The sequence below is a fragment of the Charadrius vociferus genome, unplaced genomic scaffold (assembly GCF_000708025.1).
Source record: "Charadrius vociferus isolate BGI_N301 unplaced genomic scaffold, ASM70802v2 scaffold315, whole genome shotgun sequence".
NCBI classification, from domain to species: domain Eukaryota; kingdom Metazoa; phylum Chordata; class Aves; order Charadriiformes; family Charadriidae; genus Charadrius; species Charadrius vociferus.
The window spans coordinates 718,055-745,334 of record NW_009648453.1 but is presented as its reverse complement, the minus strand read 5'-3'; the positions used below and the strand labels follow the sequence as shown (position 1 = coordinate 745,334).

Below are 27,280 nucleotides of genomic sequence, written 5' to 3'. Positions count from 1 at the left end.
TTTCATTTTGTATTTTTAAATAAAGATTCTCTTTTATTCTAAAGATGTTTTCAAGATGGATCCGAACTTTATGGAAAATGAAGAGAAATACAAGATGCTGAAGAAAGGTAGGGGTTGTGTGTGTATACAAATTTTATATATAATATTTATATATTTACACAAGGGGCATTTAATTATCCAACTATTGTTACCAACCTTTATAATTTAACAGTGGGTGATATTTGTGTCCCAGATAAGTGTCTTTCAGTTCATCACAGACCTTTCCAATGTATTCCTGCTACTTTCTTTGGTGTTGTTTCTCCAGCTATGTTTTCATTTGGTTATGACATACCTATTTTTTTGGCTCTTACACATTGTCCACCTGAGAGACCCTTTCACTCTTAGGTGTTGGATCAAGTTTTTTTGTTAATGAAATTACTGTGTTCTGTAGTCCTTTAATCTGGGATACTGCTCTTTCAGAAATTCTTGATGAAGGTGACAGTGAATCTGAAGGAGATCAAGAGGCTGGAAGTAGTGAGGAAGATGAAGAAGATGAAGAAGAAGAAGATGAAGACGGTAAGTGTATGACTGGAACATTACTAGTGATTGATCTGCCGTAGGTGAAAGGGGAAGGGAAGGCTGAACTTGTTACACGTTTTGCGAAACAAAGAATGTTCAAATGTTAAAGGATGTTTTCATCTTAAATTATGCTCAGATCTAAGTGTTTACTAGCAAATAGTATAAAAGTAATGGTCTAAAAGGAAGCATTCAGCACAGGCAGAAAATGAAAAGCAGCTTCGCCTGATTGTTCTTGACCATATTTGTTTTGTGCAAGAAAAGCACTACAAACATAAAACAAAAAATAAGGAATGTGAAAACAGTTCCTTTAAAAACTAGCAAAGCCAACCTTTCTGGATGCTTTCTAGTGCTCTGTTATATTTTTAAGTTGTTTTCAGAATGGGCTTTCTTACAACTGTGTTTACATCCTCTATATCGCACTTCTTAGTTCAGTTCAGCCCCCTTTCTTGATCTTTGTTGGAAGCAGTCAGTGTTTACATGTTTTCAAAGAATATATTTGATTCCCAGGAAAAAAATGACGGATAAGCATAACTGAAACATTTGCGTAGACTGTGTGAGTAACTGAAAAGCCAGCACAGTCCTGTTCTTGTAGAATACCAGGAATGGATTTCCTCACCAGTTTGCTGGAGTATTTCACAGAAGAGCAGAGCTTACAGGCTGATGAAAAGTATGAGAATTCACATAACTTTTCATCACTTATGCTATTACCAAACATTACAAGAGTGAAGGAACAGCGGATATCTTATGAGTGAAGGTATTCCCAGAATGGTTGTGGTTCAGAACCGATTCTTCTACACTTGCTCCAGGACAAAACAGAACTTTGCAGAATGCTGTAACGTAGATCCTACATATAACAGAAACAAAGAATTTCCTGTTAAAATCCGGGTGGCTACCTAAAGCATTGTATAGTTAAATTCTTCAGAAAATAGCTTGCTAATAATGTAGGCAAGAAATGTTAAATGTAGAGGTTGCAGTGGCTAAGTCACGTGAAAGGCCTTTGAAAGGGGAGTTATCCTCTTAAAACTCTATCTCTAAATATTTAACTGTTAGTTACAGATAAGGCAAACACTGATTATTTTTTTCTTTCCTTCTCTGTAAAAAATAATAATAAAAAAATAATAAACCTGCTAAATAGTCCTAAATATTTCCACAGAAAGTATTATATAGTGTGCTGCAGACTTAGCAAATAGTAAATAGAGCTGTTCTAAGAGATTACATATGTTTGCTCTTTAAAAAAACATGTTTTTCTTTCCCAGGTCAAAAGGTTACTGTCCATGACAAAACAGAAATTAACCTGGTCTCCTTCCGTCGTACAATTTATCTTGCTATTCAGTCAAGGTAAATATAGTATAATTTGCACACCTATAAGAGTATTTCTTTTGAAACAGGTGAACTAGAATTCTCTTTCTAAATTCTCTTTTAGTGTGCAATTAAAAAAGGCAGGGGAGCGTTCTTTATGGAGCCCGACCTAACTGTATAAAGCAGACTGTTTTGACACCCAAATTCTCATTCTAAGATAAATCCTGTTTGTTTCAAAATGTTTGAGTAGTGCACCGGGACTTCTCTATGAGGTTTGCTGTTCACTCAGAATATTTTGATTACAAAAGTCAGCAATTTTCAGGTTATAAGGTATCTTAAGACTTTCTGAAAAAAATGTGGCACACCTGAAGTAGCAATACTTCAGAGGAGTAAGGAGTACTGCAGTGTGGTACTCTCGAGGCCTGTTGTCATCTCCATTGTTTGGATAGTAAGTACACAGATGCCAACCCTGAAGTGTACTGTATTTGTATTCATCTTGAGAATGAAAACCCCTTGCAGTACGTGACACAAATAATCAAAACATGGTGGTATAACTCCTGTGTCGCCTGGGTGAAAGGAGAGATTGATGCATTGTGTGCCACTCCGTTCCATTGTTAAAAGTGGGCATGGCCCACAATGTTCTGCAGGTCTGAACCTGCATGAGGAGTGAGGTACTGCAGTTGTGGTATTGATTATTAGACATATGAATTTATACCATACTGAGACGTATGAAAGGCTCTTATATTTCTCAGAATTACTGTTCAATACTTTCTTGCTGTAGTTATGTTTATTCATCTTAATACTTTGATGCAGGGACATACTTACTTGGTGGCTAAAGGCTTTCTATATGTAAGAACAGGATTGCGAAGAGGAGAGTGTGGTATATACTCTTTTTGGCGCTTATGTAAAGCACTTGCATTTCAGTGTTTTTCAGGATGTGCAAAATGAGCTCATGTGTTTGTGTTTTGCTGAATTTTGTAAGATGATGTAATAATAATAATGACCCAAGTCATCTTGTTTTCAAGCTGTCTGCAAATGTAATGACTTTGGATTAATTTTCAGTTAGAAACTCATGAAATACAAAATGTTTATTAAAAAAAAAACCAAACCAACACAACCCCCCCAGCCAACAACTTTCTGAATCTTAGTGAGGTACTTTATTTCAAAACAATTGAAGTTTCAGCACCAACAATCAATGAAATCCTGAAATGTTTTTAGCACAGCATATATTGCACAGCTAGTGAGAAGTATTTTTTCTGTTATTGCAGCCTAGACTTTGAAGAATGTGCTCACAAATTGCTGAAGATGGACTTTCCCGAAAGTCAAACTGTAAGCCTTGCTTCTTACTCTCTTTTTTTTATTAGCATTATTAAGAAATAGTACTATAGTAGTATCTGAAATCCTTACTCTTCTCCTGGGACCTAGCAGGCAGACGAATGAGAGAGATTCCTTACAGGTGTTGTTCCTTAAAGTGCGTCTTACAACCTTTAGAGCAAATAAACTGACACATAGTTCATAAGATAATATATCTTAGGCAATTTCTCCATTCTGTCAGGCAGCTCAGATGTTTGCTCATAGCCTGTTTGAAAAGGTTTGTGCGTTGGACTGTTGAAACACTTAACCTATGGCAAAAGTACTGTACCATGGCAGTCTTTCTCAGAGCTCTATCTCTGAAAGGAGTTGAAGATGATACTGGCAGGCAGCTGTAGACTTTATCAGTGGGACTTGAAATTTAGCGTAGCGCTAGAAGAATGTGTCGTTTTATTGCTTTCACAGTCCTCTTTGAATAATAGCGTATTGAAATAAAGCACTTGTAAGTATGATTGCTTTGGTGTAATCATGGAGATCATCAGACAAAATCTGTTTTGTTTTCAGATGGTGTGTTTAAGATCAGTACAATTTGTATGTTTTCATACAAAGGAAACTGTCCTTCAGCTAGTACTTATACTAGATCCTGGTGGACTGTAAATGCCCAATTACATAAACAGCTTTTCAGTCATCTGTAAGCTATCATCATGGGACTTGCACTTGAGAGAGCTGTTAATTTTTGTGTGGGTTTAATTATCACTATTCTGTTTTTTTGAAACAATTGTGTAGAAGTAACCTTATTAGTATAACAGTAACTAGTAAGCGTAGATCCGGGCTGCAGTTAGGTGTTCTTTGAAAACTTGATTTAAACTAGTAATTGGAAATTGGCTTGCCTGTTATTTCTCCAGTTTTTCTATTTTGTTACTAAGCAATTTCAGGGAAGTAAACTAAGAATTCACATGATTGTTGTGTATTTTCTTATCTAATTCTTTTAATTCTGTACATGAAATGCAATAGTAAGCATGAATAGGATTATGATTCTCAGTGAAGCATAACCTGAAGAATTCTAAAGAAAGAAAAAGAAATCCTGTTTTCCAGTAAATCAATTCAGCTATAAAAAATTGAGAGAACGATCTAGAATGTATGTGCTAGATCATACAGTGGAGATACAAGCAGTGTTACACAAGTTATTAGGTAACTGCTCACAGAACTACTCAACTGTTGGTATTTCATACCATTGCAGTCTCTGTCAGTTACTAACTATTCCATGGGCAAGATCTACTCAGAAAAAAAATCATGGGAGGAGAAAGAAAAAAACAAAAACCAACCCATTGGTCAAAATCTTAAGTGCATAAAAAACCCAGTAAATTTTCTTTCACCACTTTATCTTTGAGATTTGACTTAATATTTGCTGCCAGGTTATTTTCTGTTGCTTTCTGTGAATCCTTTGCTTGCTGCAAATAAAAATAGCCAGACATACATAGATGAATTCAAGGTGTTACTTTTCATATACTTTATGGTGTGCTAATTTACTGAATATGATTTTTTTATATATAAATTACATAATCCTTTGAAGGGCTTTATTTCTGTCTTAGCTTTGAGGAACTTTATTTCCCCCATCAATCACAGATGAAAGGTACGTTAATGTTACTATATGCAAAAATAAATGTGAAAACATGTTTGTTTGTTTCTTTCCTGCTGCGCTGCAAACACAAAAATTGTTACTCCTAATTCTGTAGAAAACTTCTGAGAGCAGCTCCCATGTCTATTTTTGAGACTTAAAGTATGGGTAAATTGAATATATATGGAACTGTTGGGAATGAATTAAATACAATGCTAGCTAATTTAAAGTACAGTAGCTTTGTGATCAGCAGCACTACAATCTCTGAAATGTTTCCACTGAATTTCACATCTCTTCAGAGAACAGATGTTTGGTGGAGACAAAATAATATATTCCACCAGCTGTCTAGTCAAGTTTCTAGACAATATTACTCTGTGCCGTTAACATCTCATTCCAACAGATTCTTTCCTATCATTTTGTGCTTTGCAAAATGTGTAAAGTTCACGAAGTGTCACAGTTTTTAATATTAAAAAAAAAAATTATAGCATTCTCGGAAAACTACTACATTTCAATGAATAAGAACTTACGTATTTAATTACTCTAGTTTGTGGTGCTTAGGTAATTTATTTTGGTTAGCACGCCACCCTAGTAAAAAAAGAAGAATCTGCGGTGATGTAGTTATGATTCAGCTGTAATTGCTATGAATTAGATGCTTTTAAAATAAATGTTGTTATTTTTGGCACTTAGTGTCTGTGTGCAAGTATATACCTATCTAAAGAGAAAAATAAATTAGTATCAACCTGTTGATTCATTACTAGTTGTAGGGATTACTACAATTCAAGGTTCAAAACTACGTTTTTTTTTTTTATCACGTAAGGCATCTTCTTTGTGCTGTTCTCTTTTTTCTCTAATAATCATCATTACTTTTCACCTCACCTTAGTCAAATATGAGGGCCCATTGTATGGACTTACAGCTCCTAAGGAGTGTTTATGGGAACAAAAAGGAAAAAAGGTTTCCTGATCAGTGTGAGAGCAGAAATAACCACCAGATACAGACAATAAAATTATTCAAGGATTTTTGGGGCTCAGGTCTGTCCATGTGGATGAAAAACTGAATGTACTCATCAAGAATTTCTGGCTGAATTAACTGCCAGTTTCTAAACAAGAAAAAAAAAAATTTTTTAATCTTTCAAGTTGATGTCTTCTGATTGAAGCCTTTAGTGAATTGATTCCCACTATCTTCATTATCAAAACAAACCACAAGATTATTTTTTTAGCCATAAAGCACTTTCTTTTTGGTCTTTTTTACTGAAAGCTTCAGCAACCTGTATTGCAGGATGATGCGTCTTTATCTATAATGTCTTTGCACCTTATGGTTCAGAGCTTTAACCACTCTTGAGGCATTCCTAAAATGTTTGCTGAACTTCTGGATGAATCTTCCAAGTTCGTTTATGCTTGTAAGAAACTTGCAATTTAGATTGAGTGTAGGAGAGGTGATAATGTCATAGCAGGTTGTTTCTTACAGTGAAGATGCTGTAGGTAAGAGCTGTTTCTCTATGCCAACACCTACTGTGAATGGCAGTTATCATGAGAAGCAGGTACTAGAGTGTTTGACTGAAGGATTGTTTAATGGAGTTTCTATTCCTTAAAAATCAGGTGAAACTTAAAATGCTCATTGCAAAATTTTTGCTCAAATGAAGTCTAATTTTACAGTAAAGTTGTTTTTTCCTTCTGGAAGGCTTTAATTAATAAAATCAGCTTTCTTAAATTCTGTTAAGACTGTTTTCCACAGGTTTTGAGTAGTGAATTGTCAATTAAATACAATATAAAAACTTATAAGAATACTCAAAACCTGAAGACAGACATGAACAGCAGTTTTGAGACTAATGCGGTCTTAACTCTCTTGCAGGTTAATTGTTCCAAAAACCTTTACGTACAGAGACTTTTGGTGTGGTTTAGCAGAGCTGAGTTCAGGAGTATATTTAGCAGTTTTTATCAGTGGTTGAATTATCAGATTATTGTGCCATGTTAACTGCTGTCGACACAAGTGTTTGCTTAATACCAGTAATGGATCTGTCGCACAGCTCTGACTCGCAGAAAGAGGATTAAGGTTCAAATGGATCATCTATGGAATAGAACAACGTAATACTGCTTTTTGGCATTACAGTTTAGTACTGGGTGCTGAGGGGAACGTCAGCAGTCTTTTTTTTTATTTACTAGCCTAAAATTGATGTGTTCTGACTTGAGATGAACACATTTTTCATTCTGTCATGAACCGAAATGCTGCTTTTCCAGAAGTGAATGAAGCTGTTAAACAGAAACATCCAGTTAACTTTTAGTCTCCAGCTGTATATTCTTCCTCAAAATACTCCCTTATTTCCATCTCCTCATCTTTTATTTTTTCCCACGCCCCTTTTTTTGGGTGAAAAGTTTGCCTACTACAGTGTCCTCTTTTTTTCTTTCTCTAGAAAACACCTTTTCTTTCCACAGTTTTCTTTTCCAGATCCACAAACTTGGGTTTTGTTTTCAGCTTTCCAGTTTTTCTTTTTTCCTTGACTTTTTCTCATTCATTTATTTTTGCTCCAGGATTCTGGAAATATATCTGCTTCTTGTACCTGGACCTCGTCTTTAAACTGTCCTTCTGATTACACTTGATCTGTGTCTTGACCTTTTTAATCCTTTTTTAGATGACTCCATGTTCAATGTTGTCTTCTGCATCAAAGGACTCTTCTTTAGTCATTAGAATTTAAATTTTCTAAAATTTTCTTCCATGTTTTATTAATCTCTGGTAGATGCAAGCAATGCACTTTCTTGTTTCTCTGGGGTTTTTTTGGTAACCTTTCAGGTTTCTTCTGTCTGTATCCTATTTTGGCATCTCATAGTTACCTTAAATGAACAAAAGCATTACTCCTCTGTGATTTTTACATTGCCTGTTCAATATAAATGTCCAGAAGCCATTTCAAAACTTTTTTGTCATAAATTTTCTTCCTGATGCTTTTTCACACTGTGTCTTTCATATTACAGATTTTTTCAGGATCCCCTGGTGCATGATGTTTTCTAGGTCCTCTCTTGTTCTACCACTGTGTTTCTAAAAAAAACCAAAAAAACAAACAAAAAAAAACCCAACCAACCCACCCAAAACCCTCTTGTAACTTTTCTCAGTTCTGAGAACTTTTCCTGAATATGTTAGGAAAACCCTGCTCAATTTAATCTTGTTTCTCCTGTTACTATGTTTGTTTCTTACAATCTCAGCAGATTAAATGGTATCACTGTCTGTCTGCTTCTGATTTCCCACCCCCACACTCCTTTGTTTCTGACCTGTTTCCTGAATTCTGTGCAGGTATGAAAAGCTTCTAAATTTTACTTCTTTACTATCCCTTGTGCTGACATCCATTCCCACTAGGGGAGTAGGTTCCGAGCGGACTCTTGCTGACCTGGCATGCCTCTGCTTCCTTTAGTTCAGATCTGTGAATGTTGTTCCTGTAACTCGGATAGGAAGACAATGAATGCATCTCCTGTGCATTGGCACCCTCTTCTTCCCTCCTACTCTTCCATGTGGATTCTTAAGCTTTAACAAAGGGGTTTATTGCTGCTTCTTGTTGTTGCTGATTTGACTCACTTTGGTCTCTTAGTTTTGCTCTTCTGCATTAGGCAGTAGTATTTATGTACGTCAAATACCCAGAATTTCATTCTCATCTGTTTAGTTTATGATTATCTTTTTTTAAAGCAAAGAAAGAAATTCACATAGTTGAAATTTTTCCTTTCACAGTAAATTTAATAGGAGGTGGCTTGCTTTTCTTGATGTTATTTAGACCCAACTGAAGCCTGCAGATCAAAAGTTGAAAAGCTTTGTAGTCTGTACTACAGCCTTTGAGAAGTTGTTCTAAACAAACCTTACTGCTTTGGGCATATGTTCAGTCTTGGCAGAGCACACTATTTCTTTTTTAAAAAATACTGTTATTAGCTGTGTTAAAGCTGCATTAATCCCATGCATTACTAAAGAAGAAAACTTAAATAAATTAAAACTAGTTAGAGGAGTATGTTATTACTGTTTGTTCTGGCTTCTGAACTATGAGGAAAGCAAGCAAACAAACAAGCCCAGCTAAAATGTCAGAAATAGGCTTTTTACTTTATGCTTTCCCCTAAAAGATTTGTTGTCTCTGTTCTTGGAGGAGTATATTTCAGTTTCTGATGGTTTTAGTTGAAAGAAAAACTTGAGGATCCTCACAGTAATACAAATGTAGACAGGAATGACAACTACTTACCTAGGGAATTGATCCTTCTTTAGAAAAACATATGAGGAATATAGATATTTTCTTTTTTTTTTTTTTTTTTTTTTTTGGAAAGATGCTACTGCCTAAAGACATTTAATTTTAAAATGTTCTTAGTGTTATTCAACCTGAAAGCAGAAAGGGAAATGTCTTACCTTGTTGCCCAGTCTGCCTCAAGGTGGGGGACCAACCAAAAAAACAACCAACCATATACATTAGTCTTGCTCTTTGAAAATATTCCTAAAACAGATTGGCTTTTCAGCTTTTGTTCCTTTTTTTGGTTGTGATGAGAACTAAACTTGTATACAGCAATGCTTGGAATGCTGATGAATTAAATTAGAGCCTCTTCTATAAGAATATCTGTTATTGAATGCAGTTATCCCAGACAAAAGTAATGGGTCACAGGATATTTTATTTTTTTTTACTTGAAAAGAGAAAAGTTATTGTAGGCACAGTCATCTTGAAAGAGTTATGCATGCATTTGACACGTTTTCATTTTTACAGGATGGTGTCACACTTGCTCAAAGCAGTCCTAGTTGGAGGGGTGGGGGTGTCAATGTCTCTCTTGTGCTATTTATGTGTAGAGTCTTGAAGATAACAGAAGTACTTAGTTTGACTTGACATTCAGTGAGAAGGTAGTCCAGGAAACTGGTATAGAGTAGGATGGTCTAAAGCTGATAATTATGTTCTGATCAAGTTGATGATTTTTTAGATTCATCGGTTTCCTTTGTTACTGTAGGGCATCGCAACTGGTTGGTTTGGCAGCTGCACTATGATTAGTTCACAGATTTGCTACTGCCTGTGAAAGATGATCATCCTCCAGCAGATTTCCTGTCTTTTGAGGCAGGACTTTTTGTGGGCCTGAGATGCTGAATCAATCTGAATTTCCATAATTTGTCACTTAAAAAAAAGCACGTAGCACTAACCTGACATTGAGGTTAAAAGTATGTTTAACTGGAGTTCTGTTAATGCATAAATTTCCTTTATTTCCCTGTTGTTATTGTCTGGAAGTATAAGTCTAATGACATGGATACATCTAATTTTCTGAACCACATGCTATTTTAGCCTGCACTATCATAGCATTTAGTTCAGATTTTTTCATTAAATTTAACTGTACCTCTTTTCAAATACATTACCTTAAATCTGCAAGTTCCATCAAATTGAGAATGGTATTATTCTTAAATTGCTCATCTGAGTATCAGCCTGGCTCAAGGCATTATTTTCCAGGTGGTTTAGTATGATAAATAACACTAAAATACAGATTTATTATATATTACATAAAATATAATATGGAATTAATACATCATTGTAAACACTTCTTAATTCTTTAAAAACATTGGTAGCTGAATGTTTGTAAGATATTTCAAAACTTTTGAAAGAAGTTGGCCCTCAGCCTGACTTTCTTTATGTTAAAAAGGACGGTGTGTGATTACAGCTGTTTCTTAATCCAAGGTGCGGTAACTAATCCCTACCTACAGGGCATAGTTTCTTAAACTGCTTGGATGTCTTTTTAGGACCTGTATGATTCTGGGAATACTTTTGACTGTCTGTCAAGTTACAGAGTGTTTATTCAGTGGAAATAATATATTTGATGCCAGTGATGTGTAGATCACAAGTTGAAAAGCAATCTGAGGTCGGTTCCTCAGCAGTCTTCAAAAGGTGTTGAAGAAAGAAAAGAACTGTTATCAGTAGCCTTGAGTTTGAGGTGGGTCCACAGTCCTGCTAGAAATTTGACTTCAATGTTTTTCAAGTCAAAGTGTTGATTTGTATACTTGTTTTATTACGTTACTGTCTGGCCATTTTACACTGATCAAAGTTTTTACAAATTGCATAGTATTTTGGACTTTGTTTTCACACATGTAGGAGCCCTGCTAGAAATTTGACTTCAATGTTTTTCAAGTCAAAGTGTTGATTTGTATACTTGTTTTATTACGTTACTGTCTGGCCATTTTACACTGATCAAAGTTTTTACAAATTGCATAGTATTTTGGACTTTGTTTTCACACATGTAGGAGCCTCGGAAGACTACATCAAAAAAAAAAAAGCCCAACAAGCCTGCTTCTGTACGCTGTATAGTTGGGATATAAAGTTTTGATAGGCCGTGTCTTGCTTCTTCAGTGGCTTTAACTTGTGCCATTGACATCTGTGTAATCCCTGAAGTTATAGAACATGAGGAAATGCACATATAGGTGCGGAATCAGGATATTAAGTTAAAATTTGGGAACACCAGTTAGTGGAGCCAGTTTACCCTCTTTCATTCTCTCAAGTTAATAATGTAGATTACTTAAAATTGGAAACAGTTTCTAAATAGTTCGGTGGGTGGGAATGAACTAGCTGCTTTGGCTGACCTGAGATTTCTTTAATGACCCGAAGGATGAAATAGAGGTTACTCTTAATAAGCTTGTGGATCATACAAAGGGGCTGAGCTTTAACAGGAGAAATCATCTAAACATATAGATGGATTCTTCAAAATATCACTTGAAATAATTAGTAATGGATTAAAAGAGATCTTTTAAACCATAACTATATGGGATAAAGTCCCAGAAACACAATTTATGTTTTAAAAAGTACTTCTTTAAATACATGATATCTATTAGATAAGATTATTTTTAGTATATGCTCATAACTTGTAATGAGTTTAAATTTTTCTGCTCTTACTGATGTTTTCTAGCAGAAAATAATTTTTTTTAAAAATCTAAGACTAATTTTCAACTATCTTGAATGCTTAAAGCTTAACTGTTTTTTATGAAGCGCATGCAGCCTGTTTTCAGTGTGGCAGGTGATATTTATGTTAAACTATTTCCCATAAGCAAAAGTTTTCTATAATTGCATATATGACATTAAAGATACTAATGAGGTAAAAATAGCCAGTTTCATTACGTAATTGGGAAGCTCATTGCCCTTTCTGTGTATGTTGTGGTATATGTTGATGTCTCCAAAATGAAGGTATAGAAGGCATGCAGAATTATGCTATATTTGTGTGCTAGCACTAACAGTCATTAGCTAGAATTCTTGACTACACTTTGATCTTCCAACCATGTATGTATGCATTTAACCTAAGGAGATGGAATTGCTCAGTGGCATCACTTCCAACTAAATTTTGCATTTGGAGCCTTCAGGTGGACAGAAGCAGATACTGTGGAGCTTTATGTATTATTTCACCATACTCGTGTGTGTATAGTAGACTTGTAGCAGCATGATTAAAAAATATCTGTCCTTATATCCAGTTAATGATTTCTCTGTAACATGTTATAGGTCTGATTTGTGCAAGACTTTTTATAACCGTATTCAGCTTTAAGCCTACATTGCTTTAAACTTAAAACAAGCTGAGATAAAAATTGATAAATAAAGGGACAATAAAAGTTGAGAAAGACCATTAGCTGACCAAACACAGGACAGACCTGGAGACACTATAGTAGCTGCACGTAGTTTGCCAAGAGGCCACCTGCTACTGAAACGCCTTCCGTGGCTTTGCCAGCCTTGGCTCTGAGTGGTGATTCAACGAATGAAGCGGAGAAAGAAGAGAGATTCTAGAAAAAATAGGGCACGTCATGGTTACGCACATTAAAATATGCAGCAGTAGAGAGAGCTTAAAGGGAGTAAGCGAAAGTAAAATAACACAGTAGCTGAGAGGAAAAAGGAAAAAATGTAACATCTGTAAAAGCAGTGCAAATGTATAAAATGCAAGGCACTAATTTCACATAATTCCGATTTCATGTTGATTTAAAGCAACCTGTGTCCTTTACTAGGTTTGCTTCCAGCAAATCAATTCCTTTGGCTCCTTGTGTGATTGTAGAAACCAAGTGCTGGGATTGATAGTTTTGTATTTTAAGAAGGTACATTAGCTTACAGGGTGGGGGGTGTCTCCTGATTGCTCCAGCTTGTGTGTGCAGTGGATGGAGGAGAGCTGTGTGGCTGCAAGGAGGGGAGGTGGAAATTGCATCGCTTCCAGCTGGGGAGGGGGGTGAGACCTCCTCTTGGAGGCAGCCTGTGGGGCAGCTCTGAAATAGCAGTCTTAGCTGAATGCAAATGTTAAAGAAAATAAATAGCATAAAATAAGGGAAGTAAAAAGGGAAAAAAATGTAGTAACTGTGAAAAGGAACCCATGATCAGAAGGGAGTGAGAAAGCTGAGTTGCTTTAGCTCTTCTATTTGCAGTGAACATAGCCTTTGTGTGAAGCTGAGAGAATATAGAGTGGGCAGGTTGTGCTTGTTTTTTAAAACGGTAAAGCTGGGGGGGAAAAAAGCGAGTCTCATTTTTCTGTCTTTTCCTACTTTACCCTTCAGCATCTTTAAATGTATCATGGTACTTGCCATGTTAGCTTGAGCCACAGTCTGTCTAAACCATTATCCTCTGGGTAAGAGCTAGTAGGAAATGTTTGGGGAGAACTGGAAGAAAAGCAGTGTATTTGGAGGGAGCTTTCTCCTTCTGTCTTAGCAGTTTTGGGAAGTGCCGTTTTTTTCCATGATAAATGATTAAGATATTTACAAAAGATGATTCACCGTCTGTATGGGATGTCAGATATTTTCAAAGCTTCATGATTGGATCGCTAGACATACTTTCTTAACAAAGCTGAATAGTCACTTGTTGAGCATTGTATGAAAACTGTTAAAGAATATACTATATAAATTGCCGGTAAAACTGGGGAACAAATTCACTGCATTCTTTAAAACAAGTGATGGTCTAAAAACCACAGGCTCTTCCTCCTCTAAGCATCACCAGAAGTATTATCGTTGGGAGCATAGAAATGAGTTAACTAACCTTTAAAGCTATAAATGAAGCTAGAATTGCTGTGTGAACTTGCCACATCTCTCAAAAAAATAATTAAATCATTTTAAAGTCTGTTAATTTTTAATCTGGAAGGCAGTTACTCTAGACCTAACCTCGAGTTGTTTTGATAACACTAGCAAGAATGTCTTTGTGGGCAAATCTATTTTCATGTGTGGGATTATTCAAGATACCCTCCTAGAAATCATTGTAATATTTAATTAAAATGTTAAAATATTTAATTACTGTAAACCACAGGGGATACCAGTGTTGTAATTGCATTTAAGATGAGGAAGAAAAGTAATTTGTTTTTCAAGTCTTGCTGACTTTATTAGCAGTGGCATCAGCACTTTACCCTTTTTATTGTTTAAAAACTGATTAACTGCATCATTACTGTAAAACAGGATAATACAAAAAGTTAATATGCATTTTAATACATCACACTAACACAGTGTGACAGTGTTGAAAAGCATGCCTTTAAACACATCTGTGAGGTTGTTTTATATGTTACTACCTCGATATTTGGAGGGGATATTTTTTTCTTGTTCAGCATGGTTTGGGTTTTATTTGGTTTGAGTTTTTGTGATGCGAAAAATGTTGCTTTTTGGAATATGTGCTTGGAAGCATGGCTTAAGTGGGAGAATATAAAATCTGGTATGTGTTACGGTAAACTGGTATAAGATATAAAGAGGACAAAATGCTTGAAATTACTCAATTTATTTTAATGGGAGTGTTATTAGTTTAAAGAGAAATTAAACTAATTGTGAGAGATAAATGACTTGACAGCTGAAAACCTATTTGGGATGTTATAAATTGGTTTATGCTATGGAGTTGGTCTTAAGAGAAAATAATAATAAAAAAAAGTTAATGGGGAAAACTGCAGTCCTGTTTAAGTGCTGTGTATTTCATGGCTCTTCTGTAAATGTTTGCTTTGTTTGTCTTCGTGTTTCAAAATGTGCCCTAAACCATTTCATAACTGTAGTACAATCTGTAATCTACATATTAGGTCAGAGGAATTTTAAACTTGTGTATGATTACTTGCCCGGATCACTGCTCTCTGCCAGTGAAGGGGTCTGGTCCTAGAGGAGACATACAAAGCAGAATCCACCGGCGTGTTTCCTTCTGGTTCTTGGTTTGGTGTGTGTGAAAGAATAGGAGGTGGTAGCTGCCAGAGGGTGATTTGGTAATGATCTTGGGGTGATGGTATTGGGGAACAAAATGAAAGGGAGCCAGACAACCTGTATTCCAAAAAGACTGGGTTTAACTGTTCTAGACGCTTGGTATCAATGGAAGGAGAGCATCTTCTGTGGGATTGCCGTGGCTGGTGCTTAGGTCCATGTCCACCATGGAGACAGATAAAAATGGAAGGCAGGCTCTCGGTGATAGAGAATGCAGAAAAGTTTTGGGAGGCTAATGGAACTGGACTACTTCTGCTCCCTCCTAGTCTAGAGGGGGACGTGTTCTTATCGAGGGTGATTCACAACATGAGCTTAAAACAGCTTCTTTAGAAAAATTCCTTGCATTCTCTTGGTTATAGAAAGTTTAGGCAGAGCAGCCTCTCAAGGCTGTCTTCAGTCTTTCTGAACATCACCCTCGGGCCACTCTGGTGAAACAATTGCTGTGAAACACTGTGTTCAACTTGTGTATGGTAAGCAGAGGTTGTAGTGAAAATTACAGCTGAATAATTAAAGATAATAGTACATACCAAAATCTACAGATACTTCTAAATTTGGAAATATGCTGCTAAGGATGCACTTTGTAATTGAGTTTTCAAATGGCTTGTATATATGCCATTTTGGAAGTTGCAAAGAATCTTCATTTTCTATAAATGCAAGGATTGGTGCTGTTTTTTAAAAAACAAACAAACAAAAAAGTAAACTGACCAACAAACAAAACCAAAATCACAAAAAAAAACCCTCAAAAATCTTCCCTTTTTATCTTATACCTCCTTTTTTGCACTGTGGTAAAGTCAATTTGTAAATTAGTTATGACATTTTTTGGTGAGGTATACAGTGTGTTAACTCATAAATTTTAGCTTAATCAGCAGAAAAAATTTGAATGGCAAAAGTTCATATTCATGCCCCAGAATTTCTAAAACATGAGAAATCCAGAAACCTACTGATGTTGCCAATGAATTTGTATGTAAATACTATTGTTGAAGAGCTCACATCTACGTAAGGCTTTTATGAATATTTTGATACTTAGTAATGATGGTTTTTTTGCTGTTACAGTGAATTTACCTAGAATTATTTTTTTTCTTAAACTAGAAAGAACTCTGCAATATGATACTTGACTGCTGTGCTCAGCAAAGAACATACGAGAAATTCTTTGGGTTACTGGCAGGGGTGAGTTCTGTTTTCAGATTTTACACTTTAAGGTAGATAATTTTATTGGTTTACTATATTTTTTTGTGTGTCAAACTTAAATTTTAATGGATAAATAAAACTAATAGTCTTTTTATCATTCTGAAAATGGTTATATTAGTTGATTGGTTGTATTAGTTGATTGAATTAACATTTTGATTGTAATAAGCACTGTGAATGCAGAATGAGAGAACTCATTTTCTCTTTATATTGTTGCTTTTTTTGCCTCCCTCTTTTCTCATTATGGTAGAACAATAAATCAATGGCAAAGGAATGGTACTAAAAAGCTAAAAGTATTATAAGTTACCAGAAAATATCCTTTTACAGTGCTGAAGACTAACTGTGGAGACTCCTGCCCTTTATCACTTCATTCAAAGCTTTTTAGTAGATTTTATTTAGAATACAAGACTGAATACTTACTGTCCTGGGGTTGTAGGTCACGTTTTGGGTGGGGTTTTTTCAGTAAATAGCTATCTCTTTGTGTTTGTGTGACTAACTGCTAATTTAGTTGCAGTTATTTCTTAGTTAAGTTTTCCCTATCTATGATATTGATAGATCTGACTAGTAAAAATAAAATAATTGTCATCTCAAGAAAGTTATGCTGAAAGGGAGTGGTTTTTTCCATTTGTATGTTTTATCTAGTATTTGAGGAAATACTTCTCATAGTCAGTTACAAAGCCTGAACTATGTAAATCTATGTGTTCAGTAGAATTTAAGTGGTAATTTCTATGTTCTTTGGAACGTTTATGTCCAAAATGTCTTACCTCTGTGTTCCCTGCTGCCTCTCTAATTTTAAGTAGTCTTTCAATGATTTCATGAAAAAAAAAAAAGTTACATTTGATGGGGTTACTTCAGGTGAAAATACTGGATGTACAGAAGTAAAAAAATTGCTGGATAACTTGCTGTAGTTCAAAGTTGATAATTACTAATTTGCAATGCAGATCAGTTTCTTGTTCTGACAAAGGGCTGAAAGCAATAAAATGTATCCATTTAAAGGTATTTTCTTTTCCTACAGGTGTTATTTAAAAGGAAAATCTTGCAGTAAATATTTGTGCTATTAGGTCACTTACATGTAGGTTATTTGCATGTCTTAATATCTTATTTAATCTGGTTTTTTAAATTGTACAATTTTGTCTCAGCGTTTCTGCATGTTAAAGAAAGAATATATGGAATCCTTTGAAGCTATCTTCAAAGAACAATATGATACCATTCATCGTTTGGAAACGAACAAACTGAGGAATGTTGCCAAGATGTTTGCTCATCTACTGTACACTGATTCAATCCCCTGGAGTGTAAGTAAAAAAGGCTATGGTCACAGATTTCGTTTTCAATAATTAATATTCCATATTCAGAAAGAATATATGATACAGTAGTTGTAGTATTTATTCTACAATTTGGAACTACTTGTATTTGTAGCAGACTGGATTATTTTAAGTATCTCCTCAGACACTGTTGAACAATTCTCTTGCTCCATCTTCTCTTTCTGCCACCTGTGCATTGTCATCCTCCCTCACCCATTGTTAAGTAGCTGATTTAAGCTGTTATGTTGTGGAGCTCAGCTGGAATTGGTTGATCAAAATTATAAAAAAAAAAGTAAATTTTAAAGTTTTAATCACCAATGTAAATAGCAGAACAGTCTCTAAACAACAAGCCTAAAGAAACCTTTTACAATTACCTTTAATGTATTAAATTCAAAGCTTTATATAATTATAAGAAACTTAAAAATACTACCATTTTATTATTTAAGTGCCATATAAATAAGAGCAATCTTGCATTCTGATATACTTATTTCTTCATTTTTAATTTTATATTATTATATCAACTTTTCCTACTGTTTTATTCTTGTTTCACAGCTTTGTCAAACTGTTATTCTTCGGGCAGACACAAGTCAGTCCAAATTTTTCACCTCTTTAGAACTTAAGTCCCAAGTCTTTAACTTCCCAGAAGTTCACACACCTAATTTTCTCTTGTGAAGCTTTCCTGGATAAAATAAATCTTTAAAGAATTACTAGTATAAATATGATCAGAAACTGCTCTCGGGTGGTAAAAAGAATTTTTGAGGAAGAAAGTCTTGACTAAGAATTACAGGGTTTATGTAAGTTAAGTTAAAAAAAAATCAGTCTTTATTAGTTATTTCAGGAGGGCAAGGGTTTTTAAGATAAATAAAATAATGTATATTTAAACTTAAAAGGTTTTTTTCCTAACTTTTTCTAAATATTTTCAGGTCCTTGAGTGTATAATATTGAGTGAAGAAACTACCACATCCTCCAGTAGAATTTTTGTCAAAATATTCTTTCAGGAACTCAGTGAATACATGGGACTTCCTAATCTAAATGCAAGATTAAAAGATGAGTAAGTTGAAATTTTCTTTTCAAAACTGTAAGCTTAATTAGTTTCTTTATCTGAAAAAGTATAGATAAGAACTCTGTTTTCAAGTTCAACTAAGACTGTAGTTCTGTAGCTGCAGTACTTCAACAAGAAGTTAATGTATAGATTTTGTCATTGGAGAGAGTCCTATTAAGCTGAGTATGTTACCATCAATTTGGGTTCAAGTATGTGCATGGCTATTTGTAAGATGTATCTTCCACTTCCCCCCCGCCATGATAGTTTGGCTTGTATAGGAATTTTCCAAGCACGAGTCTATTTTTATGTATTGTCAGCTCTGTAGCCCTGTAATAAATGTTACTGGGGTTTCTTTTTCTGCCAAAAATTGGAATTGGTAGTTATGTGCTTTTCTCTTAATTTTTCTAGGATTAGTTGCTTATCCTTAAGTATAGTGTAAATAACACATTCTTTTAAGCCTGTGTGTGATTAAACGCGTTGCATTCTGGCAGTGTTCCTTTCAGTTGCTTGAACTATTTCCTGTAAGTTGGGATTTCTTCTGTGTATGATGAAGAATTTAGTAGATGCATATGTGAACTTGAAAATATACTTAGGACCCCGTTTGATGGGATTTCAGTATAAGTACCTAGATCTGTGAACTTCTGGTCAACAAGTATTATCCTTTGGTGTCACAGGCTACTGCAATTTCACAAGTCTCTTCAGGGCCTCACAGAACCAGGCTTTCTATTGTCATAATGTGACAGTATGTATGTAATTCTTCTGTGTGTGAAGAAGCTTATGCTTTCATAAAAGAGCAAGTTTTTAAATAGCATTTTGATCAGATACATCACAGGCATAAACAATGAAAGTATTGAAAAATGCACGAAGAGAAAAATTTTGCTGTTTCTTTTCAGTTTATTAATGTCAATGCTAATTAGTGCTAGGGTGGCATGGTGTTTAATTTAGATGTTTGTTTTCATCAGAACATTGCAGCCTTTCTTTGAGGGATTGTTGCCTCGGGATAACCCAAGAAACACTCGCTTTGCCATCAATTTCTTCACTTCTATTGGCCTTGGAGGACTAACGTGAGGAACAAATTTCTGATTTTATATTTACTTTCCTTCCTTCCTCTCCCCCTGGCCAAAAATAAATAAAATTGAAAAAAAATATATTTTTTTGTTAATTAGGGATGAATTACGGGAGCATCTTAAAAATGCACCAAAGATGATAATGACACAGAAACAAGATGTTGAGTCATCAGATTCCTCTTCATCTTCAGAGACAGACTCTTCCTCAGATTCTGATTCTGACAGCAGCAGTAGTAGCTCAGAGTCATCCAGCAGCAGTGACTCCTCATCTAGCAGTGGCAACAGCAGCGACTCAGGTACTTAAACACTATAACTATTTGCTTCTCTTTTATTTCTGTACACCTGTTTATTTCTATGTATACTTGTTTTGAGGAAAAAATAGCTCTAAACAGTGTTAGTTCCTCTGCTTTAAAAACTAATAAATTTTTTAAACTTTTAAAATATTTAATATTGTTCATCGAAACTTATTTTAGAATTTAGAAAAACTGAGTTCCATGTTTAGAGACTTAAATATCTTTTGTAGATTAATTTACACCGTTGATACCTGTTGCACAGTACTATCACTTCAGTTTAGTGTAGGACAGAGGGATTAGAGTTGTTTCCTATTAATATGTCTGTGGGATGTGTACTGGTGAACTGTAGAGACTAATGTCTACAGCTCTTTTTTGCTCAGCTTGATTCAGTGAGCTTGATACTGCTTGTGTCTCTTCCTGTAAATATGTGCCCTTTCATGGGTCAGAAATGACATTGTTCAGTTCTAGCTGAATTGTTCTCCTTCGAGCTTCCATTTCCAATTCTTCTTCCTCAGGAAGAGTTTGTGTGGTGATATAGTGAATATTCTTGTCTGTAGAGAAATCTCCAAGGAAGAATTATCTTTTGCTGACAACTTAGTATTTTGTAGTTTTATGCATTGTAATTAGTGTTTAGCATCTTACACCATCCTGCTGATGCAGAACCTTCTATTTGATGTGAAGTGTCATAAACATTGCTTAATCTATAAAGTACCTGCTTGTATGAGTTAGTGTGTGCAGTCTTCCCCACAGTATATAATGTGAGCAGATGACAACACAGCATGACTTTCTATAGTACAGAAGCTTGCTGATTCAAAGTTAATTTGATTTATTACGTGCCTGTGAAATGAAAACGTTGATTAAGAAAATAAAAGCAGTGTGAACTGCTCGTGCTCTGGAACTGCACTTTTGTTCTCCATTGCAATCTTACTGTACAAAGTCTGATTTGTGTGTCATCACATTAATCGCATTAATGACGACAAAGCACTAGAGGAGGGCACAGTTAAACAGGGTCAGAGGAGGTGTTAGTTTAGCAAAGAGCCAGATGGCTCCTACATAGACAGCTGCAGCTCTGCTGAGCTGCTTGATAGGAACCAGAGAGGTAAGTCCTTAGTGACAAACCAACTGAGTCTGCAGTCTGCTAGTATGAACGCTTTATTTTTCTAAGTTTAGGGCCTTCCCTTTTACTCCTTTTCTTTTCTCCATTCAGGAACACAGTCATTAAAACTTGCCTTTTGATAGCTTTGCAGCCTGGTTTCACTTTTTTTTTTTTGTCTCGTTCTTGAGTACTTAAATACAGTGGTCAGAACATTAATTGGAGATAACTATATTTTTCAATGGTAAACTTGGCTTAGGTGAACTCGGCTTAGGTGAACTCAAGTCTTTGCAGCTTTTTAAATCTTTAAAATAACTCTGTAGAGTTGAAATATGTTTTTCAGAGGAATGTGCTGCAGTATTTCAGTGGTTTAACAGTGCAATATGTAAGAGAAAATAGAAAAACTGCCAATTAGAAATTGAGCATAGAGCTAAACTAGAGATTGCTGTCTCACTAACAGTTAATGTGTGTAACTTTACCAGTTAGCTCAGCACTGCTCTGGAGAGGTCATTCCAACCAAAACAGGACCAGCAGAAGACAAAATGTTACTGTTATCCAAGCAGCTTATTCCTGTGTATTTACTTTCTCAGGTCTTTTTCTGCATTCTGGTGGATGTAAAATAATAGGGAAGATACCGTTTAAACCTTAATGTGTTAAAATCCATCTGAAATGATCCATAATCACATTTTTTCAGAATGCCAGGAAGCCTTAGTTCAGACATGAGACTAGCTACCTGCTGTAGAAACTCAGATATTTTATATACTATTAAATCAATTTATGGCTCTGTCAGTTTCAAAAAATGGTTAGAAACAGCTGATATGATACGACAGTTCATACAATAAGGTGAATTATGGTTATTCTAAATGGCTGTAACTTTAGTGTTTACTGATAAATAGCATCAAGTGAAATCTTAGAGGTTCCTTATAAAGAGCAAACAGGAAGAGTAAGGCCTTTTCCACTGAGATGAGCACTATTGTGTATTTAGAAATAAACAAGTTCTAATCTTAAATTGTTGACAAAGCTGTCACTGCTCTGCTGAGAATGAGCCAGAGGGCCATTGCTGTGTTGTTGCAGTACCACTATCTCATGCCATTTCAGCTTGCCTCTGTTTCCTCATAGGGTAGCGTTGGAGATTTTTCCCCATCTGCTGTTTTTAATCTCTGTTGACTGATAAGCTTTTCCAGGAGGTAATTGGAAAAGTAAATGATTTGAAGAGACTGTATGGTCTGAGAAAGGTGATCTTCCAAAAAAAAAAGTCAACAACAGGATGATGATGGGTAGAGGTTCTCCACAGTCAGGCATCCCTTGCAGCAGAGAGCTTAGGGATAAAAGCCCTTCTGATGGATACTCGTCAGTGGCAGCCACATTTGTACAAATTTGAGTTGTTCCCTTTTAAGCAATTAACTGGGGGGGAGGGGTGGAAGCAAGGTGGTTGGAGTTTTGTCAGTGCATAGAATTTCAGATCTTTTGAAATATGAAACAAAAAAATTCTTGGATCAACAGGCTTACAGATCTTATGTCAGATTCCATTTAGTGAGTTACTCTGACACTGATACAACTGCTTAGTAACGTTTTGCGTTCAAGTGCAGATTTGTTGGGTTTTTTGTAACTTGAGGAAGAAGCTTCTTATTGGTTTGAGCTGCATCATGTATAGGCATTGTAAGTGGGATGAAATGCAGAAAGCTATTTTGTAATTTCTTATTTGTATACTCTTAAGGTTTTAGAGTGATGTGTTGTGACCTTGCTTTTTGTTAACATGGGCTGCTTGTGTCAACGACAGTGGAGTTACTGAGAAATATCGAAGGAAAAAAGGAGAGTAGTCGGAGGCTTAATAGTCAGTTCACACTTTTATGGATAATTTCTCTTTATGTACACTAAAAAGCTGGTAATGCAGACAGACATTTAAAAATAATCAGTACCTGTTTAATTAAAGAATGGGTGAATTTTCCCCCATTCCATGAGACCCTCAGTTGGGGAGGAGCAATAAAATCAAAGCTCATTATTTTGAAACCTTTATCCAGATACATACCCACAAAAGTGTTCTGACAAAAAGCAACTCGAACTTTCTATGCAGTTTAACAAGTTAAGCATAATAAATTAAAATGCAACTTTATTCCCATAATTTGTTATAATTTCAGATGTTCCTAAAGCCAAAAGAAAGCGTATGCAAAAGAAAAATAGAGAATCTGATAAAGCTTCCAGGAAAAAACAAGAAAGGAAGAGGAAGTCACTTGAAAAGAAAATGGGAAGGAGGCAGCAAGAAGAAAGAAGTGATACTGAGAGCAAATCAGAAAGAGATCACCGAAATTTGAGAGAATCACACAGGAGAGAAGACGTATCAAAGTACCATCACAGAGATGAGTCCAATGGCAGAGATGGTTACCATAGCGGGAAGGACAGGAACCATGAAAGAAGTCAGGATCTAGAAAATAAACACAGTAATTCAAAACCGAAGAAAGCGGAGAGAAGAGTTTCTTTGTCGGATGATGAAAATTACAGACACTGGAGCAAAGATAATGGACATCGCAGTAGAAAAAGAGAAAGATCAAAATCCAGAGAGAGAGCCCATAATAATTCAAGTCCAAGAGAGGACGAACAAGAAGACCGATACAGAAATGGTTCAGAGAAACACCGAGAGAAGTACAACCGTTACTCTGACCAGTACAGAGAATCCAGAAAGAATGAGGACAGACGAAGGGAGAACTCCCCACACAGACGAAAATAATACCTAACCAGAGTTTGAAACAAAAGTGCATTTCTGAGCTGTTAAAACTGTATTTTAAAATCTATTACTGAACTTTCTTCAAAAAAGATTTTGTACAAAGTGATAGTTTGCATTTGTAAATTTTATCAGACTTTTTCAGATTTTCAGTACAACTTTTTTTATTACTATTTCATTGAGTCTTTCTGTTAACTTCTTCCTTCGGAAAGATGAAGCTGTTTATTTTGTGAATAAAACTGTTAAGATCTCGGTGAAATGAGTGTTTTTGTTACTTAGTTTCAAGTATTTGTAATCATAACTTTATATAGTCTAAAAAACATTGGGTTTTAACTTTGCTTGTTAATTGGAAGTCAGATACTGAGGCTAGGGTGATAAATGTAAAAATTTCAGATTACTATGTCAATGTTACGTGAGAAGGCTTTACAAAAATTTTCAAACATCAGCATGAACACTTCAGGCATTCTGTAGCTATATATTCTTGCGACTTCACAAATATGAAAGCAAGTTTGACCAAAATGTTCAGTTAACATTTCTGTTGATTCTTTTCTTTTTTTTTTTTTTTTCTTCAAGAGTTAAAAATTGGGAAAGCAATATTGCTGGTTTAAGTGTCACATTTGAAAGTGTGTCAACTTGTTCTGTTACTTTTCACAATGTTTTTTAATATTGTAACATCCTGAGCTAGTTACACTTGTGATCTTAGAGACGGAAAAAAAGTTGGTTTGGTTTTTTGGTTTGGGTTTTTTGGGTTTTTGTTTTTGGTGGTGTTTGTTGTTGTTTTTTTTTTTTCAACTGTGAGTTTGATTTTTAAAGTCATAGACTTCAACTCTAGCCCTACAAAGGAAGTGTTTAAGGAACATCTTTCCCGGCATATAAAAAAACCCAATGAAACGAAATACGAGGTGTTGCAAATCTTCTTAGACTATTTGAACTACATGGCTTGAAGTGCTGAAGTTTATTGGAAGCAAAGCTTACCAAAAAAATAGCAGGTACTGCAGTGGTTTGTAATATAAAATTGTTCTACCTGGAGTCATTTGACCTTAGCTCAACATTCATTGCATCTGGTTAAGACTGTAAATGTTATTAGTAACTAAGGAAAATTTTGAAACTCTTTCAGCATGAAATAGGAAATAGTGTGGACATGATCAGTAGGAAAGAGGTGATAGTTGTATATTATGCAATTTTTGGTGCCATAAGACTACATTTTTATACTCTGTGAAATGATGCAATTGCTGGGCATATGAGAACTTACACATTTCATGTGTAAATCATATTTCATCTTGTATAAAGCATAGAAAATATAGTTGAGCTGTTTTATAACAGAAAATAGAACAATTTCTAAGGAAATAGATCAGTTTTGCTTAAATCTTGTCACAACATTTTTCTAAGAAAAATGTCACATTTTTTTAAATTTTTTTCTGTATTTAACAGAATTTATTTCTGCGAGCTTTCATGCAATAAAACATTTTCAGTCAAAAGCATTTGCATGGAAGATAAATTCATATTGCAGAGAAAAAAAAAAATAAGGTTTCTATCTTGTTACACCACACAGCTAAAAAATGCTTTAGTGGCATCATGAGGTATATGTTGTTTAAACTGTGGTGTTTTTTTGTCCAACACACTTCTCACTTTCAAAATGATTTGTGCATTTTGGCGGTGTGTGTTAATTCCAGGAAAACTTTATTTGAAAGAATGCTTTCTAAAAAGAATACCGCTGATAATTGTTACACTTCTTTGATTGCTCTCTGAGAACATTATTGAAAATGATCTGTACTTTGTAACGGTTTAATTGTACAAACTTACTTAATTTATCTAGAGTAATACTCCCCTTACTATGTTATGGGTTTAATAGCATAAATTTTATTAACCCGTAACTTTTAAGATACTCTGTTCAAGTTAAAAAGCTTGTCAATTACATATTTAATAAATGGAAATATATTAAAACAATAAATGTGAAAACATAAAACATTTATTACAAAATAAAGCATTTCATCCCTGACATGCACATCAGCATATGCCAGCTTAAACTTCTCCAATTTTTTGTGCTATTTTGTGCTAGCTGATAAAAAATACTGTGCTCTTTGATGGTGAAAAAAGGCAGAGGGTGAGATTAGGATTTGAGCTGGGGTTTTAACTGCATTTACAATTTTAGTGGTGTTTTGTGGTTGGTTTTTTTTTCATTTCCAGAAATACTAATAGATATTTAATAGAATAACCTACTAAAAATTGCTGGTATTTTTACCATTACTGCTCTGAGCAGGTTCACGTAGCTAAAAGCAGTGAGACCAGGAGCAGCAGGTCCGATGTGCGCGTGTTAAGGGATGTGTGTGCTCAGCAGAACGGCTGCGCAGCGGAACTCCAGCAGCGTCTCCAGCCCAGAGCCGGTACTGACAGCCAGTGGGAATACCGCGTGCATTCCCAGTTTTTAGCAGACTGTTGCTTAAGCACTTCCTGAGCCAGAGGCACTATGTGTGTTTGAAAGTATGTTTCTTTTATAGCTTCTGCCTGATCACTTTCATTTGCCGCTTTTCAATGCGTTTTCTGAATAAGGGTGTGTAGTTGTTTCCTGCTTACCATCTTGTGTGTGACTATCTTATAGACCTAAGCCTGTGTATTCTGTGCTGTTTCTTTTCCAGAAGTTAAAATTCACCTGTAATCTCTCTTTGTGTGGGACTGCTCTATAGCCCTGATCAGTCCTCCTGACCTTTACTTATTTTACTGTATTCTTTATAATGGAAAAGAAGTCAAAATACTGCGTAGTATTGAAAATGAGGGTATGGCAGGAGTTACACGGTGACATAAGAGGTTTGGGGCGTTCTTTTGGGTCCATCCTCTCAATTGCTGTAGGGCTGAGTGATCCACAGTGATGCTAGGCTGCTTTTCCACAGCAGTAACAGCTCGCTGTAGACCATGCCCAGTAATGAAGTGACTCATGCGTCTATAATTAATACTGGAGCTCTGTGTTGCAGAATCATAGAACAGTTTAGGTTGGAAAGGACCTTGAAGATCATCGCGTTCCAACCCTCCTGCCATGGGCAGGGACACCTCCCACTAGACCAGGTCGCCCAAGGCCTCGTCCAGCCTGGCCTTGAACACCTCCAGGGATGGGGCCTGAACAACCTCTCTGGGCAACCTGTTCCAGTGCCTTACCACCCTTAAAGTGAAAAACTTCTTCCTAATGTTTAATCTAAACCTGCCCTCTTCCAGTTTATAGCCATTCCTCCTCGTCCTGTCACTACATGCCCTAGTGTTGTGTTTCAAATAACAGTTTTGACTGAAAGACTTTAAGAAGTGGAGATTCTATGACATTCTCCACTATTTTGCTCAGTTGTTAAGTTACTTAAGAGCATGATTGAAACAGCCTCGCCGCAGCTTCTGCAGTTGGGTCTGGTTATGACTTTGTTTCACCGACCTCTGCTGTTAGGAGCCACCTAACATAGGTACCTCTGGGCCGCCTTCAGGTCAGGGCTTGGCTGCCTCTCAGGTAAAATAAATACTGAGCAGCTTTGGTCTTAGGGAACTGCCAGGTTCAATCACAAGTGCTCTTGACTCAGAAGAGTGAAAGTATTATGTTGGAGAAACATGTTGTTTATTGGCCCTATAACTGGCAACCTATACCATCGGACTTAAAAGTACGT

General features: G+C 35.5%; 1 protein-coding gene across 1 annotated transcript in view; it reads left to right on the top strand.

The window, feature by feature from the left end:
* Positions 1-23,892, top strand: part of CWC22 (CWC22 spliceosome-associated protein) — a 32,917-nt gene extending 9,025 nt beyond the window's left edge. The window contains exons 10-19 of the mRNA XM_009885614.1: positions 45-107; positions 460-555; positions 1,815-1,896; positions 3,126-3,186; positions 16,032-16,109; positions 17,267-17,419; positions 18,352-18,479; positions 19,433-19,534; positions 19,637-19,833; positions 23,062-23,892. Coding sequence (XP_009883916.1) covers positions 45-107; positions 460-555; positions 1,815-1,896; positions 3,126-3,186; positions 16,032-16,109; positions 17,267-17,419; positions 18,352-18,479; positions 19,433-19,534; positions 19,637-19,833; positions 23,062-23,648 — 1,547 coding nt within the window. The 3' untranslated portion in view covers positions 23,649-23,892. The remainder of the gene's footprint in view (positions 1-44; positions 108-459; positions 556-1,814; positions 1,897-3,125; positions 3,187-16,031; positions 16,110-17,266; positions 17,420-18,351; positions 18,480-19,432; positions 19,535-19,636; positions 19,834-23,061) is intronic.
* Positions 23,893-27,280: the final 3,388 nt, after the last annotated feature.